Here is a 19,873-nt window from a genome sequence, read left to right as displayed (position 1 = left end):
GGCTACCTCTACGTCACGGGCCCCGCGACCCTTAAGTGGTGCCGCGCCGCGGGGCTCGGGCGGGACTTCCGGGCAGCAGAACTTCCGGCCGCTGACTGACGGGCGCAGCCTAGGCAGCGGCAGCAGCAGCAGCATCAGCAGCGGCGGCGGCGGCGGCGGCGCCCGAGCCCTGAGGCGGCGGCGGCGGCGGCGGAGGAGGAGGAGGAGGCGACGGGCCGCGGCCTGCGGACTACGGGCAGCCGGGGCGGGCGGGCGCGCCGGCGGACAGTGGGCCGCGCTGGCGGCGGCGGTGGCTGCGATGATGGAGATCCAGATGGACGAGGGCGGCGGCGTGGTGGTGTACCAGGACGACTACTGCTCCGGCTCGGTGATGTCGGAGCGGGTGTCGGGCCTGGCCGGCTCCATCTACCGCGAGTTCGAGCGCCTCATCCACTGCTACGACGAGGAGGTGGTCAAGGAGCTCATGCCGCTCGTGGTCAACGTGCTGGAGAACCTGGACTCGGTGCTCAGCGAGAACCAGGAGCACGAGGTGGAGCTGGAGCTGCTGCGCGAGGACAACGAGCAGCTGCTCACCCAGTACGAGCGGGAGAAGGCGCTGCGCAAGCAGGCCGAGGAGGTACGTGGGCCGGGCCGCGGCGCCCGGGGGACCCGCCCCGCCCCGGGGACCCCTTCCCGCCCGGGGGACCCCGCCCCGCGCCGCCCCGGGGACCCTGCCCCGCCCGGGCCCCTCCCCCCACCCCCCCCCACCCCCGCGCCCCTCGGCCGCTCCCCGGGTCCTGACCCCGCTGCTCCAGCCAGCGGCACCAGGCGGCCTGAGCGGCCTGAGCCTCTAGCCAGGCCATTCTGCCCGCTCCACACCCACCTCTCACTCCAGGCGTCCGTTCTCTTGGCCCGTGTGTGTGTTTTTGCGAAGCCGTTTCCTAGACCCCTCCCCACCCCCCCCACCCCACCCCCGTTACTGCCTTTGGCTGCTGCCATTCTAAATCCTCCCGGAAGCGGGACATCTGGCCTTGGGGTTCTGCGCCCCGAAGCGGGTGTTGTCCAAACACCTTTCCCTTAGGCCCCAGTGCAGCGACATGGATGAATTTGGTGATTGATGTAAACAGCTAACTGAAGCGGCACCTGGGCTGCTCCTCTGGCACCAGGGGAAAGACCCCAGGTTTCTGGAGGTGACGTCTTTGCCTTGTGGTTCCCTCAGTTGGGAATGTTATTAGTTTACGTGGAAAAGGCTGAGAAATTTCACCCTGGCTTCTGGGAAATTAAGAGTGGAATTTTGAAATATTTGATTACGTTCTAGGAAATCTCCGTAACCTGGAAATCACTTATTTACGAACCAGTTAGAAGAACCATGCGTTGTGGGGAACACCGCTTGACTTACTCATTCGCTCTCAAATGCTTAGTGCCAACTGTGTGCCAGCCCCGGGCGGGTGCAGGGGGTGTGGGTCCCCAGCCCTGCTTTGCCTCTGTGACCTTGTCCACATCGCCTGCCCACTCTGGATTTTGATTTTCCATCAAATGAATCAGATGCTCTAGACAATCTCTAAGCCTCTCTGAGGGTCTTTCATTCTAGGCATTAGGTGATAGTCTTTGATGTATGAATGCGAAGCTGTTTGTTACATGAGCCACATTTCTTTTCAGTTAGTTTGGCTTAGCGCAATTTTTGATGTTAGTATTGAAGTAGAAGATTGTTTGGGTGTTCAGGCTTTTTCTTGAATCGGAGTGGTTTACATTCTAGTTTGGTTCTTAAGTCATTCCTACTCAGGGTAGTTATTTTGCCTTTGGGGTCATACATCTGTCAAGAGGCTGTTGTGTATTGGTTGGGGTATCAGTCTGGCCACTGGTTTAAACTTCTCAACTGGAGGGGGTGCAAGAGCTCATAGGATTTTAGTGCTCAGAGTGGCCCTAACTGGGGAAGGAAGTGGGCCCAAGACGTGGGGGGGCTGGACCAAGGTCACAAGCCCTACAAGAGCCAGGCTGGACCCAGTCTACCCGGACTCCTGGCCTGGTCTCTTCTGTATCATGCTATTGCGAGAGGTCAGAGAGCTGCACCCCCAGAAAAGTGGAGTGCGGGGGGTTACCCTTGCCCGGCCGCGGTGGTGGGGAGTGGCTGCGGCCTCCCCTTCTCTGATTCCTCTCTGCAGCCACGTGATGTCTAACTGATGTTTCCCATAGATGTGTTTTCTTTCTTCCTGTGCCTGTCTGGTCCCCATGGTGGGTGAGAAGAGATGAAAGGGGAAGATCAAGATTGACCACCTTAAGGCTAACAATGATAACCTTCCAGCTTAAAAAATTAGCAAGGTGTGGATTAGGCCTCTGCTCTGCTCTGTGCAGTTCGAGTGCAGCCATGAGTGACTGTGCTTCCTGCCTCCCACTTGCACTCGCCTGGATTACAAGCTGGGGGGTGTGCGTGTGATATGCAGGGACACTGCCTTTGAGGCCGAGACCCGGCATCGCCCGGCTCTTAAGAGAAGCTGCCTAGAGCTTCCTGAGCAGAAAGCCATGAAGCAGACAAATGCTCGGCTAGCCGGCCCAGGGCTGTGATTAGCTGCTAATAGGACGCCCTTGGAAAGACCTCAGGCCATGTTACAAGTAAAGAAAAAGGCCAAATACTGTAACCATTTTGGCATTCTATCTCATTCCTTAAATCTGCCAGACATTTATTTCCAGTTTTGTGGAAAAGACCACTTCTCTTCTAGGCAGGGAATTGAGATCACAGATGTGTGTCTCCTAACACAGGAGCTGGAACGTCACAGGCTGAGGCACGTTCGTGGCGCAGAGTAGCTCCTGCGTCCCTGGCCACTCTGCTCAAGAAGGCTTAGTCACAGCTGGGTAACCTGAGCCACTGTAGCCTTCCAAGCAGACAGAATCTGCAGGTTTTGTTTAAAAAGCCTTGAGCAGAGCAACTACCCATGTCCCCCTACTGCTGCCCGTAATCACTGCAGCCAGGGATTGCGAGCATGTTCTGGTTCTGGGATGGCTCATTTGGTGGGAGCGAGGGCGGCTAGAGACGGTGGGGGGCAAGCAGCGGGGCCAAGCCCTGGAGTCCACATGGGCTTGAGCACCAGCCCTGCGCTTGGGAGCTGCACTCACATCGCCTGGTGTGCCCCTTTCCGGCCGCAGTGGCCACCTCTGTAGGGCAAGCGGCTTGCCAGCTGCGAAGTTCTTTTCCTACCAAGCGCCAAGTCTCCTCGTTGGCTGTCATTTGCCTGGAGAACTGCGGCGAGGCAGATTTAGTTGAGTCAGGGGAGAGCGCCTCGGTGGATTTGCAGACGGCAAGCGCTGGGCATCTCGGTCTCTGATTGTGTGGGGTTTGCCCTTGGAATTGAGATCTCGGAGTCCTGCTCAAGCTTGTGCAGCTAAGCGGACCTATTGCTGGCTCTAAAATTTCTACAGAGACCTTAAAAATGCTGAATCTTTATCTGATTGACAGGAAGTTGTTTTTTAAGTCCACCAAGTTCCTTCCTGTTAGGAAGGGTGGCGGTGGGCAGTTGGGTGAGAGCACCACAGACAGAGCGAGTAGTTGCCCACCCAGTGTGACTTGAGGGAGGAACAGGCAGAGGGCTCCCCGGGGCAAGGCAGGGCTCAGGCACGTAGTTCATAGGAGGAAAAACAGTCGTTTTTCAGCCAGATGTGAGTTTGATAGCCGTTACTTGCATCAAAATCATCTTCGCCCTAAAGAGACTACTCGTTGTGCCCCCAACTCATTCAAGGCAACCAACGTGTGCCGATGCTTGGGCATTTGGTGCTACCAAAGGAAGGCATCCGACAGGAAGAAAGTTTTGCCCCAAACTGTTTCTGGTTCTGTAAAAGTAATTTAGTTGTCAGGAGAACATTTGGATAGGATTAAGCTGGATCCACTCTGTAGAGACGACCATTTTGCCTCTTCTCATAAGTGAATTAATGCACTGAATCAGAAGCTTTTCTTCTTGTTTCCCAGATGACAAATAGTAAATTCGCTGCTGCTTGGACAAGGCATGTCATCTTCTGATTTTGCCACGTTGTAACGTTAAAAGTAGTTTTTAAAAGCCCGTAAGTTTTTTTTTTAGATAAAGCCATTAAGATTTAGTGGCCAGTACTGCCTCTCCCGGTTACTTCTAAAGGCTGGCCCGCTGTAGCTGTCCTGAGTCTCCCAGAGAACCACCGAATCGCTCTTAAACATACAGACAGGTTGGGGCGTTCCCCGGCCAGAGCAAACGTGTGGAAGGTGCCCACCTCGGTCTGCTGGCCTCTGGGCCCACAGCCCTGCCACCTGCCTGTCCTGCCGTGTCAGGAACCCTCCGGGCCCGGTGGCGGCGGCTAGACAGCGGGGTCAAGGACTGGTACAAGTTAGTGTGAGTTCTTCCCAAGCGAGGGCTTCTTTTTTAATGTATGTTTGTTTGTTTGTTTGTTTGTTTATAATGTTTTCAGTTTGTTTTTGAGAGGGACAGAGAGCACAAGCATGGGAGGGACAAAGAGAGAGAGACACAGAATCTGCAGCAGATTCCAGGCTTTGAGCTGTCAGCAAAAATCCCGACACGGGGCTCGAACTCCCAGAACTGGGGGATCATGACCTGAGGCGAAGTCGGATGCTAAATTAAAATTAATACCTGGGGGTTTTTTTAATGGTATCAATTTAATTTTTTTAATGAGCTCTGCCCCTCCCCCCCCCCCCACACGGGGCTGAAACTCACAACCCCTGAAATCAAGAGTCACATTCTCTACCAGCTGAGCCAGCCAGGCACCCCGCTGGGTTTTTTATTTTTAAGTTTTCTAAAACTTGCTGTTTTGGAACCATTTATAGAGGGTACGCAAATAATACTCTGCGTACATTCCCAAATAGGAGCACTTTTCTACCTTGTTCTTTTTATTTGCAAACTTTTTAATGTTTATTTATTTTTGAGAGAGAGGGCACATGTACGCGGTAGCAGGGCGCGGGGAGGGAAGGAGAGAATCCCAAACGCGTGGCTGGGTCTCACCAACTATGACTGTGAGATCATGACCTGAGCCACGAGTCAGAGGCTTAATGACTGAGCCCCCCGCGCGCCCCCTGCACTGCTTTTCTCTCTCTCCATCCCTCCTCCTCACTCTGCCAACAACTCCGGGGTCCCGCTGGTCCTCTCTCCTGGATTGGTTCCTCGCTTTCTACTTTTTGAGACTGTCACAGGCCCCTGGTTTTGCAGGACGCTCCTCGGTTTGGCTTTCATGTGACCGCGTGACCGGGTTCAGGACAGCAGAGAGCCCCCAGAGGTGACGTCACGCACTTCCCGGGGTCCCTGAAATCCTTGCTGTGTACAAGATGGGTGTCGGGCAGAGGCACACGAGTGCAGGACAGGGCCCTCTCTCAGGTCCCATTCATTGTGAGGGTGACGGGATGGCCTGTTCACTGCACCAACACGGAGCTGCAGCGGACAGCCAGGGGCGCCATCAGCAGCAGGGCCAATGTGCCTTTTTGGGCACGGGTTTCCTGTGTTCTGGGAAAGGTCAGGACGTTACCTCCCAAGCGCCACACTCACTGAGTCCTGGCCATTCTTGTGGCCTGACTTTAGGTTTCCCGTGCTTTTTTGGTCTCCTTTGCCACGGTCCTGGTTCCAGTCGGCATCTTCACGCTGGCCTGCCAGCCTCTCTCCCTGTCCCAACCCCTCCTCCACCAGAGGGGACTTTTCCAAAGGCACGTCCCATCCGGGCCTGCACCCACCCGTGTCCTCGTTCACCAGAGCCTCCTGAGTGCCAGGCTCGACTGCAGGCTCTGGGGATTAGGTCTGGGAGGGGGAAGGTAGGGGGGGAGATGCTGCTCTATGTTCCCGTGCAGTGGGGGCACGGGATGCGGGGTGAAAAGTGGGGACGGGACTACTCTGGGTAGAGGGACAGAGACGACACCCCATCCCCGTGCTTGAACCGGCCAGGCCCACCTCACTCTGGCCGGCTCCCTGCACCACGCTCTGCTCCCCCCACGCTGCCCCTCTGCATGGTCTTCCCGTCCCCGTGCACCCCTGCCTCCCCAGCGTCTGGCGCAGGGGCTTTGTGGACACATCCAGATGCTGGGTGCTTGGATGGATGAGTGCCCGACCAGAGGGAGGGGCCCTGCCGCCCCAGTCGGCCCACGCCACACCTCCCACCCTACCCGGGAGTGGGCCCCGCCCTTGCGCATGAGGATGAGGGAAGCGGCCTTCCTCTGCCTCAGTGCACACCACACCCAACCGTCCTTCTAGTTCCCGGAGGGCAAGGCCTCCACCACTGAGTCTACGGGGCAGCTGTCCGGTTCAATAGCCAGTGACCACATGGGATCACTGACACTGCACAGGTGGCTCAGGCTGCAGGGGAAGTGAGTTCTTACTTTATGTCACTTTAATTCCCGTAAACAGCCACAGCATCAGCGGCCCCGCCCCGGGCAGGCAGAGCAGGCAGGGCAGCCAGGAGGCATCCCCTTACACAGCCTCGGGCCAGAAAGGGAGCCACTGGCAGTGATTGTGGTCCGAAAGAGGAGAGCACCCAGAGCAGGAGGATTGGACACAGGAGACCAGACAGAAGCAAAATATTGTGACATAAGCAACAACAGAGGAATGCCAGCTGTTCGGGAAAGAGCAGGAGACGAGGGAATTCTCGAAAGGCTGGGAAGAACCTGTCGAGAAATCACCAGCGCCTACAAAATGGCTGGCGTCACGGCCCAGGTGGAGATCTGGGACCCCGGCCGCGTCTTCCCTTCTCTGCTTTTCTTTCTAACAGCTTCACCAAGGTGAACGCGCTACACTGTATGCGTTTGTGCAGTGTGGCGAGTGTTGACCTGTTCACACCCAGAAACCGTCCCCGCGGTCAGGGTGACGATGGTCGCCACCATCCCTGAAGTTTCCTTCTGCCCCTCAGTGGCCTCTCCCTGCGTCCCCCACCCCCAGGGAACCACTGATCCGCTTTCCGTCACAGTAGATTAGTTTGCGTTTTCTAGAACTTTATATAAATAGAATCGTGCAGATTTTGGTCTTTTTTTGGTCCGGCGTCTTTCTGTGTAATGACTTTGAGACTCATCCGGGTTCTTGCAGGTGTTGCCCGTACCCTCCCCTTACTGCTGAGCTGGCCCCGTTGTCCGTCCCGCCCGTGCCAGTGAAGTGGGGAGGTGCATTTGTCCGCGGCCCAAGGCCCTGCTGCTGTAGCTTGGGACAGGCCAGCCCGGGAGCCCCTGCCTGCGGGGGTCCTGGGGAGACACCCCGAACCCAGGAGAGGCCACGAGCAGTGGGTGGCTGACAGTAGATACTTGGAGCCCGCGTAGTCATCACCTCTTACGGCCAGGAGATTTGGGGAATGTCAGGTTAGGTGGGGACAGGTCCTTGTCCCCGAGGACTACCCCTTGTTCGGGAGGCCTTGTGGGGCAAAGGCTGGCAAGTTTAGATTCCGATTGTCAATAGCGACAGGTTCAGAGCGACACGTCTCATGAGCGTCTCTGGGCTCCTGTCCCCAGGAACTCTGCCCGCTGTCCAGATGCCCTGCTGCTTCATGGGTCCTTCCCCGGCCTTCCCAGCCCCTCCTCAGCACTGTGGAAGCCTGTGGGTGCCTGCTCACGCGTGTGGCTCAGGGTCTCTGTCACACCTGTCGTGTTCATTTCTAGACAGCAGCCCCCTGTGCCCACGGAACGGCCAGACAGAGTGCCCCTGGCACGCGTGCTCTCAGCCTCGCAGGAGCAGGGGCCAGGGACGAACGGGGCGGGCAAGCTCGTGCAAGGAGCCGGGCACACCCCTGAGAGAGACTCGGCCATCTGTCCCAGGCTGGGACAGTCAGGCTCTTAGTTTTGTCTTCCCTTCCTTCGGTCCCACGTTACCACCCACGTCAGGTATTTTATGTATCTGGTGTGTGTGTGTTTTATATAGCATATACTTAACATATAAAGTACATGTTACTACTTAGTATGTAAACACATCCATAAAAATCTTTTTTGAGACATAAAAATAAAGATATTTTTCCTGTCTTGCCAATCCTTAGAAGTCAGTGTGAATTAAACCATCGCCATTTGTTGGGATTCGGTTCAGGCGGATGCTAAACCAGTGGTCCCTGTGACATGAATGTGAGAAACTTCTGCTTTTTCTGTGAATCCAGCTTGATTCTTGGATTCCTGCACGGCCTGGCCCCCCACAGGTGTGCGTCCTACCAGAATACAAAGGTGCACTTTCCTCTCTCACCCTGTGGGCCACCCCCTGGGCTCGGCGAGCCGGTACCTGGGGGTAACTTCCCGGCTGCTCCGCCCCGCTGCCCGCACTGCGTTTCATGGTCTACGTGGTGACACCGTTGGAAAGCAAGCTGTAAAGAACATCTGTGGTGTGAGGTCTTAGGGATTCATCGCCCCAGGGAGAGCCCGGTAAACATTTCATGAATGCCATCACCGTACAGGGGGTCAGCCTCCAGGAGAAGGGCGCCTCCCCCTGTGCATGAAGTCTGTGCCCAGCACCCCAACTGTTTACTGCCCTGCCTGCCTAAAAGTCCAAAAAAGAGGACTTTTTTTGGAAATCTACTCTATCCCTGCACCACCCCAGAAGGAATTAAATGATGACTGATGCAAAAAAACAAGGTCTTTGATTTCTGTTGGGTTCATTTTTTTTCTTTTAATGTTTATTTATTTTTGAGAGGGAGAGAGAGACTTTGAGCAGGGGAGGGGTAAAGAGCAAGGGAGACACAGAATCCAAAGCAAGCTCAAGGCTCTGAGCTGTCAGCACAGAGCCTGACTCAGGGCTCCAACCCACGAACTGTGAGAACCGTGACCAGAGCTGGAGTCGGATGCTTAATTGACTGAGTCACCCAGGCGCCCCTGGATTCTCTTCTAACAAACCAGCCAGAGTTGAATTATTTCCTGTGTATGACCCTGCCCTAAAGGACACATATGAGGGAAGGATTAGATTGAATATGTTAACTTACTTTGCCATTAAAATAACCTTGTGTTATGGAAGTTGCCAGAATTAATGATTACGTTATAATACTGATATAATACTGATACAATACTGATAATGTCTCTTGCGTTCTGGGAATTAGGGATACTGATTTCTGCTGTGTTTTTAATTTTATATTTGACACAAAAGGTCATTTTACTTCTTACCTTTGCTTTTATGGATACACTGGGATAAATGACCTCATTCCATGGAACACTGAGGAAATTCTCTGGCTCTGAGTTAGAAAGAGGCCGCACTCAGGTTATTTCAGTGTGTGTCTTGAAATTCACCTGAAAGCAAATTCGAAAACCAAAGTTGAGTTTAACTTTTTTTTAATGTTTATTTCTTTGAGAGAGAGAGAGAGAGAGAGAGAGAGACAGCACAAGCAGGGGAGGGAGAGTGAGAGAGGGAGACCCAGAGTCCAAAGCAGGCTCCAGACTCTGAGCTGTCAGCCCAAAGCCCAACACAGGGCTCAAACTCACAGACCATGCGATCATGACCTGAGCTGAAGTTGGATGCTTAACCGACTGAGCCCCCCAGACGCCCTTAGTTCCACTTTAAAACAGAGCACTCTGTTCACGGGAGAGAGGGGGCAGACTCCTTAAAACAAATCGAAAAAGAGAATTGTGTGGTCTCTTGGTATTTAGAAGTGCGCATTCGGTGTTTGATGTCTAGATGCTGAGAATAGGACGCGTTTTCCTCAACTGTGTGTTGGCCGGTCCTTGCTCTTTGGGGCGCTCAAAAGACTTGTCACAAGAGTGACCGTAGACACTGTGCGTTATCCTGTGCTTCGTGATATTTTGAGGAGACTTGGTTAGACAGATGGTTAACTTCAAATGCCCTCAAACCCGTGGTACGTATAGTCAGCACGTGCACCGAGTTTTCACTCTGCTGCAGTCACGCCTTCCGGACATCTTTGGGCCTGAGATGCTACTATGTGTAGAGTGGGTTCAGGTGGGAGATTTTTGTTTTTGTGTCTTCGGTACCATGCAGACCCACACAGCCCAAATGCTGACGGCCAAATTTTTATTCTTGTCAGTTGTAGTCATATTTTGTAACAGATTCTTTTTTTTTTTTCGTTTTTTTTTTTTTTTAACATTTACCTTTATTTTTGAGACAGAGACAGAGCATGAGCGGGGGAGAGGCAGAGAGAGAGGGAGACACAGAATGAGAAGCAGGCTCCAGGCTCTGAGCTGTCAGCACAGAGCCCGACGCGGGGCTCGAAATCGTCAACTGTGAGATCATGACACGAGCCGAAGTCGGGTGTTCAACTGACTGAGCCACCCAGGCGCCCCACAGATTCTTTTTTTTTAATGTTTGCTGATTTATTTTGAGAGAGAAAGCCTGCATATGAGCTCCTGTGAGTGGGGGAGGGGCACAGAGAGAGGGAGAGAGAGCATCCCAAGCGGGCTCCACCCTGTCAGCCCAGAGCCCAAAGTAGGGCTCGAACTCACAGACCGTTAGATCATGACCTGAGCTGAGATCAAGCGTCAGATTCTTAACTGCCTGAGCCACCCAGGCGCCCCTCGTCAGATCCTACTTTTAAAATTTTGGAAGATTTTCTTTACAGACTTTACTTATTCTCCACCCTACCCTTTCTGCCAGCACTGAAAAATCTTGATTCCCTTAAATCTAAACTAAGTGGTATCTGATTAAAAATATTTTCTGCTTTTTCGAAGCCATCTATTGAATTTGGGGTGACTTTGCTCACCCAGATGATACAGTGTCCTGCTACCACCCCTCCCCCACGTGGCCCACCCCTGTGCCCGGGGAGCTGGGGTTGGCAGCCTCCTTGCTTCTCTCCTGAGCTCGCTGCCAGCCAGGGCGCCCCTGCCTTCTCCCTCACTTGTCCAGATGACGTGCGCTTCTTCCCGAGTCTAGCTCTGAGCGTGTCCTGCTGAAGCGCAAAGATTCAGTGTGGCGTCTCGGCCAGGCACTGTTCCTCCACGTTATTTGTTCCCTCTAATATTTGATGAAGATTCCGTTGCGTGTTCTATTTCAGGTGAATGGCGGGCTTGTGCTGTTGTTAACCAGAGTTACTTTAATGACACTGAAATAATTCCTTCAAGAGGGGAAGAGAGGAGGATTTCTTGCAAGCTGTCCATGCCACGTCATGTCTGTAATGCTGTCACAGACCCGGAGGCCTTGCGGGGCCCCCAGTCGGTTCTGTCTGGTAGGGTGCCGACGTCAGGGAGCCCAAGAACAGGGGCTCCCCGCCGCACACGCCGTGGTCCAGAAGCCAGCGTGGAGAGCGTGGGCCCGAGGCCGGGGTCCTCACATCTGCTGGTGGTCACTTGGGCTCACCCGAGGAGCTGCTCCACGTGAGCGCCCACACGCCTTTGAGCAGGGGTGCGAGAGGGTGGAAGAGACCCATCCCTAAGGATGGAGCGGTTCCCGCCCCGTAGGGCCATTCCTTGCGCACAGGGCTCCACGCAGCCCGAGAACCACAGATGCCCTGCTTACCCACCGTGGGCTCTGTGTCCCTGCCCCTGCGTGCCCTTTGCCTTTTTCCTTAAGGATGCCCGTGTTCATAGCTTCGCTTGGTGCTTGCTCCTGGTCAGTGTCTCCATCCTTCCCGACGCTGAAAGCTGTAACATGCCAAGGTCAGAAGACTTCTGCTGTGGTCTGGTTTGGGGCTGGCTTCATCGGGAATCTGCAGACACGTCGGTGGTTGTGTTCCATGGCAAAGCTTTCTGGCACTGGCACTTAGGTTGATTTTAATGATCACCTATCGGGGGTGGGGGCTCCTGGGCGGATCAGTCAGTTAAGTGTCCGACTTCGGCTCAGGTCATGATCTCATGGTTCGTGGGTTCGAGCCACACATCAGACTCTGTGCTGACACCTTAGAGCCTAGAGCCTGCTTTGGATTCTGTTGTCTCCCTCTCTCTCTGCCCCTCCCCTGCTTGCTCTCTGTCTGTCTCTCAAAAATAGACGTTAAAAAATTTTAATCATCACCTATCAGGATACACTTAAGAAAGTCTGTCTTGAGCTTCGTAAGAACCTGGGAAGGACAGCTTTCTGACATGGTCTTTAGTTTGGAAATCCCTTAGCTGGTTTCCACATGTCAAGTGCAAGTAACACGTGACGAAATAGAGACGGGGCGGTTGTCACGAAGTGGCCCCTTCTTTGTGTGAAACCACAGTGGTGCCGCTGGCCCCGGGTGGGGTCGGTGTAAAGGAAGGGAGAATTTTCCGTCTTCTGTCAAACAGCCCTTGACGGGCTCGCGATGACTTTTCTCTTCATCCCAGCCCTGAGGACTTGGTCACCAAAAACCGGGACCCCTTCCCGAGGTGCAGAGAGCTGGTGCTTACAGACAGGGAAACTGCTTCTTCAAAAATAAACACAGACGTGACTCCAGACGGTGCTCCATCACGGCGGACGTGGTAGAGTGTTTCTGGATATAGAAAGAAGCTCCACTCTAGAAGGATGAGCAAGTGGGAATAACCAAGAAAACGTTGAAAGGGGACTTGAGAGGATGAGTGTGGAACAGGTATTGAAGGGTAACGTAACAGTCCACCTTCAGAAAGCCCCCTGGTACTGGCTCACAGACAGACCGAAATCTCTACTAGGGTTTTGCCTGTGATAAAGGTGGCATTTCAAAGCAACGGGACAGGAGAGACCATTACATCAACTGGCTCAGTGTGCACACCCAGCCGCACCCTGGGGCGCATCTGTAGCCTGTGAGACAGACTCGAGCAGGCACAGTAGAAGTCCTTGCAGATCACGGAGAGCAGCGGGGACACGGTCGTAGGACGCTGGGCCAGGACGTAGCGAGCTGCTCGCGGAAGAGGTGCAGTATGTACCCGGTGGGTTTGTGGGAAGTGTTCACTAGCAGAGTCAGCAGGGAACTGGAAGCCGGACGATCGTGGCCGGTCGCTTTCCCACGTGTGCGGCTGGCAGCGTTCTGGTGAAGCTCTGTGCCGAGGCAGCGGGGGGCAATGGGAAGGGCTGCTGCCCTAGCCCCGGGGGAGCCGGAGCTGGGCGACCCTGCCGAAGGGTCGTCAGCCGAGTGCGACCCCAGGGCCACAGCCTTTGAGAGCAGGTAGCCATCGTGCCTTTGCGCAGGCGGTGACCCCAATAACGGGCGTGTGCCAGCAGCCCGGAAGCCCCGACAGCGGGTAATCAACAGGACGGAGTCTGCTCTGCACTCACCATTTCTCACGGCGGAGGCGGTAGAGTGTTTCTGGATGTAGAAAGAAGCTCCGCCCGAAGCCACCGAGTAAATGAGGCCACGCGACCCTGCGTACAAGAGATTGCGCGTCTGCCCTGTGCACCCACACCCACGCACATCTGGAAGAACACCTCCTAATCTTTTTTTTTTTTTTTTTTTTTTTTTTTTAAATTTTTTTTTCAACGTTTTTTATTTATTTTTGGGACAGAGAGAGACAGAGCATGAACGGGGGAGGGGCAGAGAGAGAGGGAGACACAGAATCGGAAACAGGCTCCAGGCTCCGAGCCATCAGCCCAGAGCCTGATGCGGGGCTCGAACTCACGGACCGCGAGATCGTGACCTGGCTGAAGTCGGACGCTTAACCGACTGCGCCACCCAGGCGCCCCTGAACACCTCCTAATCTTAAACCGACTCCAGAGAGTAGAATTGTGGTTTCCTGAAAACAGCCTTCTTTTTACTTCACGCTCTCACCTGATTTTCCTACAAAAGCACATGTTGTTTACGTTTCATTCTTCTCTCTTTTTTTTTTTTTTTTTTTTTTAAATTGAGAGAGGGATACAGAGCATGAGCAGGGAGGGACGGAGGGAAAGAAAGATCCCAAGCAGGCTCCACACTCAGCATGGAGCCCAGCGTGGGGCTCGATCCCACGACCCTGGGCTCATAACCTGAGCCGAAATCAGGAGTTGCCCACTCAACCGACTGAGCCACCCAGGCGCCCCTACGTTTCATTCTTTTCATAATTAAAAAAAAAAATTTTTTAATGTTTATTTATTATTGAGAGACAGAGCATGAGCATGAGCATAGGAGAGGCAGAGAGAGGAGGAGACACAGAATACGAAGCAGGCTCCAGGCTCTGCGCTGTCAGCACAGAGCCCGACGCGGGGCTCGAACCCACAAACCATGAGATCGTGACCCGAGTCGAAGTCGGATGCTTAACCGGCTGAGCCGCCCAGGTGCCCCAACATAATTTTTTTTTAAGTAATGGGAATTAAAATTACCCAGTTTAAAAAAATATCCTTATCAGTCTGTTAACAACAGTTTATTCTTCACACACTGGTTCAGTCCCAAGCACACAGAACAACTGACTTGTATTTTGTGCGCAGCCGCACCATCAGCGTGCATTTTCCTGCTCCTGGGGCACTTGTCTGCCCCTCCCCCGGGGTTCCCGCCCTCTCCCGCTGGGCACAGACAAGTCGGCTTGGGGCACAAAGGACTTGAGCCGCTGGGTCCTGGGTGCAGTTATTCCGGCACTCTTCCAGGTGCCCGAAACCCAAAACCAGCCATCAGTTTTATATTCCCATCTCCTTAAAAAAAAAAATTTTTTTTTAACGTTTGTATATTTTTGAGAGAGAGAGACCATGTGAGCTGGGGAGGGGCAGAAAGAGAGGGAGACACAGAATCTGAAGTAGGCTCCGGGCTCTGAGCTGCCAACACACAGTCCGACGCGGGGCTCGAACCCAGGAACCATGAGATCGTGACCTGAGCTGGAGCTGGGCGCCTAACCGGCGAAGCCACCCAAGCGTCCCTGTATTCCCATCTTCTGAGAAACTCTTCATGTGTTAACGTAGCTGATGCTCCTGCTTCCTACAAACGAAATCGCTTTTTGTTTTTCAAATGAATTGTAATTTATTTATTTTTACTAGGCTTGTTATGTTTTGTTTTTTTAATATGAAATTTATTGTCAAATTGGTTTCCATACAACACAAAAATAGGGAATGCTTCACGAATTTGCGTGTCATGTAATTGTTGGTAGCAATCATTTGCTTTTGATGTTTGTTTGAGAGACAGTGTGAGCAGGGGAGGGGGAGAGAGAGAGGGAGACAGAATCCCAAGCAGGCTCCACACTGTCAGCGCAGAGCCTGATGCGGGGCTCAATCCTGTGAACCCTGAGATCCTGCCCTGAACTGAAATCAAGAGTCAGACGCTTAACCGACTGAGCCACCCGGGAGTCCCAAGAATTGTCCTTTTTTTTTTTTTTTTTTCAAAGTGTTTTCTTTTCACTTGATTTGATGATAATTTTGCTTGGCTACTTAGCATGTAAGGGAAAGATTCCAAAGACCGATCTCCATTGCTGGTTATTCCAGTAGTGATGGCTTCCTGAACTGAGTGGCATTTGGAATACAGATGAAGAGCCAAGTAGACTTGACCTCGTTTAGGTGTGTTGTGGTATCGAGAGGAGTAACGTCACTCTGTTGCAAAAGGACCAGGTACCCGACTTGTGGGGCCCAGTGTGGAAATGGAACTGTGGGGTCCCTTGTTCAAATACTAGTAGGAATTGCAGGATGGCAACAGCAGAACATTAAACCAGGTGTGAGCCCCCCTCCCCTTTTTTTAATAAGGGTATTTATTATTTTGAGAGAAGGAGAAAGAGCACAAGCGGGGTAGGGACAGAGACGAGAGAGAGAACCCCAAGCAGCCTCTGTCATCAGTGCAGAGCCGGACACAGGGCTCAGACTCATCAACCATGAGACCATGACCTGAGTGGAGATCAAGAGTCTGATGCTCAGGGGCGCCTGGGTGGCGCAGTCGGTTAAGCGTCCGACTTCAGCCAGGTCACGATCTCACGGTCTGTGAGTTCGAGCCCTGCGTCGGGCTCTGGGCTGATGGCTCGGAGCCTGGAGCCTGTTTCCGATTCTGTGTCTCCCTCTCTCTGTCCCTCCCCCGTTCATGCTCTGTCTCTCTCTGTCCCAAAAAATAAAATAAACGTTGAAAAAAAAAAAAAAAAAAAAAAAAAAAGAGTCTGATGCTTAACCGACGGAGCCCCCCACGCACACCAAAGGTTTCTTGGGAAACTCTGGCCCCTCCTCAGCGGCCCCCGTGTGTCGGGGTTTGCTGCCTGAGGGTGACAGGCCGTGTGGCCTCAGGAGCCTGTGAATGTCGGTCCCGGAAGCCTTTGACCCCTCTGTGAGAGGCTGCTGTCGCCTGGCATCCCGCATTCACAACGCCTGCTCTGTTTCTCCTCCCGCGTGTAGAAATTCATCGAGTTTGAAGATGCCCTGGAACAGGAGAAGAAGGAGCTGCAAATCCAGGTGGAACATTATGAGTTTCAGACCCGCCAGCTGGAACTGAAGGCCAAGAACTACGCGGATCAGAGTAAGTGGCCCGCCAGAGGGGGACCGGCATTTGAATGTGTCTGTTGTTCCCAGGCTGACCCCAGCTGGGAAGGATGTTGAGAGCCTTTGATGAAAGGAGAGCGAGGGAGCCTGGGACAGCCGTATTCTACCCGCACTGTCACTCGCCCTACCCTTTGTCTTACCTCTTTACGCTGCCACGCATTTCCCGTAATCAGCCTCTGATTCCTTGTGGAAATAAGTAAACGAGGCTCCTTTGATGACAAAGCATTTTGGCTTCAGGCTGCAGTCCAAGCCAGACTGGGCCAGCGCGCCATCCCGCCATCCCGTGTGAACCCTTGGGTTACAACTCCCGTGCGGTGCGGGCCCCTGTCTGCATGGCACCGAGGGGACGCCACTGTTGGGTGGTCGGGAGGCCAGGCCTGCTGAGGGAGTCTGCCAGTGTGGCCCTGCCTGGGGGTGCCGGGCTGGCCGGGGGCCTGCAGGATCACTGTGTCCCCTGCATGCAGGGGCAATGGAGTGCTTTTGGATGAGGGTTGTTATAAGAAGCGTTGTTTCGGTTTTCACAAGTCTTTGTTTAAAAGTCGACGTTATGGTGACCCATGAGTAGAAGTTTTCATGACGAAGAAAGGACACAGCTGAAGTTTGAACAAAGGGCCACAGGCGGAAGGTGTCCTGGCCGCACGCTTGCTCGGGTGGTGGGGCACAGGTGCAGGGTGCCTGGCTGCCTCGTGAGCTCTCCAGCAGGCCTGTGGGGCACTCGGGTGACTTCCCTGCATTTTGTGGCCAGAGTAGGCCCTTGCTGAGGGACAGGGATTGTCAACTTAGGGGGAACCCCCATGCCCAGAGGTGGCAGGTCACGGCGTGGTCTTTGCAGCCTTTGGTACGTGTAAGGGACGCTTGTGTGTCCCGTCCCACATTTCAAATGTTTTCTGCTCTTTGCCTCGGCACGGAGGCTACTCACGTATGAATTCTGCCCCCTTGTACAAGCCACTTGCTGGAGTCCTGTCTGTACCTGACTCCGTCTCGGGGACCGCCGGCCAGCTCAGACGCAGCCAGTCTCCTGTGGCCGCGCTTCAGGCACCCTGGTTCTCCTCGTGGCAGGACTGAGCACACCAGGTGCCGCCCAGACCAGCCAGGACCTGCCTTCTGGCGGCCCCGGCGTTCTCTCCTGAGGGTGGCCCTCTGCACCAGGTGTCAGTTTGTCCTGGGACCCTCTGCCCATGTGCCGAGCCCGGAGGGGAAGTGAGGGGGCGTGGAGATGTGGGTTGTGCCGTTGACACGGGGCGGCTGTGTTTTCTAGTTTCCCGCTTGGAGGAGAGAGAGTCCGAGATGAAGAAGGAGTACAATGCCCTGCACCAGCGACACACCGAGGTGGGTGCCCGCCCGCCGCCCGGCAGCCGTGCGAGGCTTCTGGCCTTTACTTCCAGCTTCTCCTGCCCCAGCCGGAAAGCGGATCGCCACGTGCTGGCCAGACTCCCTTTCGCGCGCGTCGTTTTTACCGCTGTCAGAGCACAGCGGGCCTGGAAAGTACCACAGTTAGAGGGGAGAGGGGCCGGGGTCAGTGGGAATGACTCACATGGCAGTCTCCTCCTCCACAGATGATCCAGACCTACGTAGAACATATCGAGAGGTCCAAGATGCAGCAGGTTGGGGGAAACAGCCAAACCGAGGGCAGCCTGCCTGGGAGGAGGTAAGGCGGGAAGCTGGAGGTGGCAGCCTCTCTGGTCCCCTCATCCCCGAGGTGCCTGGGCCGGGAGGGCAGGGGGCGCTCTGGAGAGCTGCTTCTCCCTGACTTGGGTTCCTGGCCGGGGTGCGGGTTCCTGGCGGGGGTGCGTGGCTGGAGCAGGAACGTGCCCCGCCTGTGCCCCGGGCGCCCGAGCCGGTCCGGGGGAACGGGGTGGCCCTCCTGCTGGCCGTGTGCGGTTACAAAGGCCCTGGGGTAATGGGGTGGCCGTTCCTGATCATCTCAGGGCCTTGTTTCTGGACCCGCCTACTCACTAAAACTTGCCCGTGGCCTCCCATCGACACTCGTGGGGCTTCTGGGGTCACGCACAGACAGGTGCAGAGACGCCCAGAGCGTGGAAGCGGGCGGGGCAGTGCAGTGTTGTGCGGGACGCCCGGACCAGGGCCGCTCAGGGACGTTGGAAGCCCAGCCCTGGCCCCTGTCCTGGAGCAGCCTCTTCCACACCCCATTTTCTCCTTTGTAAAACATAGCAAGTGGAATCTCCCAGGAGGAGTCAGGAACGAAGGTTCTGATCTCTGTGAGGCGTGTGTGTCTCATTCGCTAATCCAGGTCTCCGTGACTGTGGGCCTTAACTACCTCGAATCACGAGCACTGATGCGTGGGTGGGGAAGAGGCCTAGACAGCCTGCTGACCGCCGCATGGAGCCACATTCTTACTGCGGGCCAGGGTGGCACCAGCAGATCCAGAGGCCCTTGCTGGTCTGAGTCCAGGAGCTCCGCTGGTTTTATTTGAGGGGTGGAGAGAGGCCTGCCGAGGCCAGCTGCTTTCTCCCCCCTCTGTGCCCTTCAGTCAGGATAAGGCCCAAAGGAGCGGACTGTCAGCGAACTTCTCGAGGGTGTCGGCAACTTGAGGGAGTTGGCCTGGGGAGACCCAGGTTATGGACCTGGGCCGGGTGGGCCGGGACAGAAGTCCCAAGTCTCTAGTAGGTCGGAGGAGGGGCCGGAGGTTGGAATCCCAGGTCCCCCGGATCGAGCTTAGTGATGGGTCCATTTCCAGCGGTGGCCCATCATTCCTGCAGGCCAAGACCTCAAGTCATGGTCACGTCGCATGAAGCCCTTGATGGCTGCGAAAGCTTTCTCCGTGCCCGCCTCTTCGATGGGTCACGCCACAGACGGGAGGGCTCAGGCCCTGCCGCTGTGACCGTTGCCGACCACGGTCTTTACCAGCGGGCAGAGCTGTTGTATCCTGTGCTAGAGGCGTCTGACTTAAAAACAGAAACACTGAGCACGCATGTGAAGAAGGCCTAGCAGGACCTAGGAAAGGAGGTGCAGGGACGGTCAGCCTGTTTTTCACAGCCCCCCTGCTTCTCGCGGGGAGCGGGGGCGCCGGCCCTTGAGGACGCTTCCCTGCAGTGAATTCTCACTCCCTAGGGAGGTGTCACACGCTGTGCTGTTCGTTAGCTGAGTCAGCACCAGGTAGTGAGGGCATACGGACCGAACGGTTTGAGTGACAGAACTCTGTAGGTATCTTTTCTGGGTCACAGATGTCTGAAGGTGGGATATAGCGATCTCGCAAGCTACTGGTTCACGGCTGAGATTTTCTCTTGAGTGCGCCGTGAGGTCCTCACTCCTGCACTCAGAGGTGCCGGGAAGATTTCTGAGCAGCTGCACTTGAATGCTAACCTGGGGCAGGGGTCTTTGTGTTGTTTTCTGTGGGGAGTTGGTCAGGGCAGTCTGGGCTGGGGCTGAAGCAGCTGGGCGGTTTGGGCATCTCTGATGAGCACTGGGCTCGTGGCCAGTTCCTGAGAGCTGCAGCATTCCAGAACCTTCAGGCTGTTTCCCTGCCAGCCTCCTTTAGGACAAGAGCACCTCAAAGGTCACAAAGGAGAGAGCCCAGGGAGAAGGGCCCAGTTTTCCCAGAAACCGGGAAGGTGTGACTTCTGAATTCAGGACCCGGAGGCCATGAGCGTGCAGGGTTCTACGAGGGGTCAGCACGCTGGGCCCCAGGGATGCGCAGAACCTCGGGATGACGCAGGCTCAGCAAAAAGCAGAAGCTGCGC

At 54.9% G+C, this 19,873-nt stretch overlaps 1 protein-coding gene across 15 annotated transcripts in view; it reads left to right on the top strand.

Annotated features, from left to right (window-relative positions):
- Window positions 1-112: 112 nt before the first annotated feature.
- The window catches only part of MAPK8IP3 (mitogen-activated protein kinase 8 interacting protein 3), a 48,513-nt gene continuing 28,752 nt past the window's right edge, over window positions 113-19,873 (top strand). For 13 of the 15 annotated variants that reach the window (XM_058710001.1, XM_058709990.1, XM_058710002.1 and 10 more), the window contains exons 1-4: window positions 113-616; window positions 16,029-16,149; window positions 17,431-17,501; window positions 17,729-17,820. In XM_058710001.1, the coding sequence (XP_058565984.1) occupies window positions 299-616; window positions 16,029-16,149; window positions 17,431-17,501; window positions 17,729-17,820 (602 nt within the window). In that variant the 5' untranslated portion in view covers window positions 113-298. The remainder of the gene's footprint in view (window positions 617-16,028; window positions 16,150-17,430; window positions 17,502-17,728; window positions 17,821-19,873) is intronic. The other 2 variants (XM_058709993.1, XM_058709989.1) reach the window with 1 other exon arrangement.

This window comes from Neofelis nebulosa, chromosome 18 (genome assembly GCF_028018385.1).
Source record: "Neofelis nebulosa isolate mNeoNeb1 chromosome 18, mNeoNeb1.pri, whole genome shotgun sequence".
Taxonomy (NCBI): domain Eukaryota; kingdom Metazoa; phylum Chordata; class Mammalia; order Carnivora; family Felidae; genus Neofelis; species Neofelis nebulosa.
The sequence above is the reverse complement of the archived record's forward strand: the minus strand, read 5'-3'. Positions and strand labels throughout refer to the sequence as shown.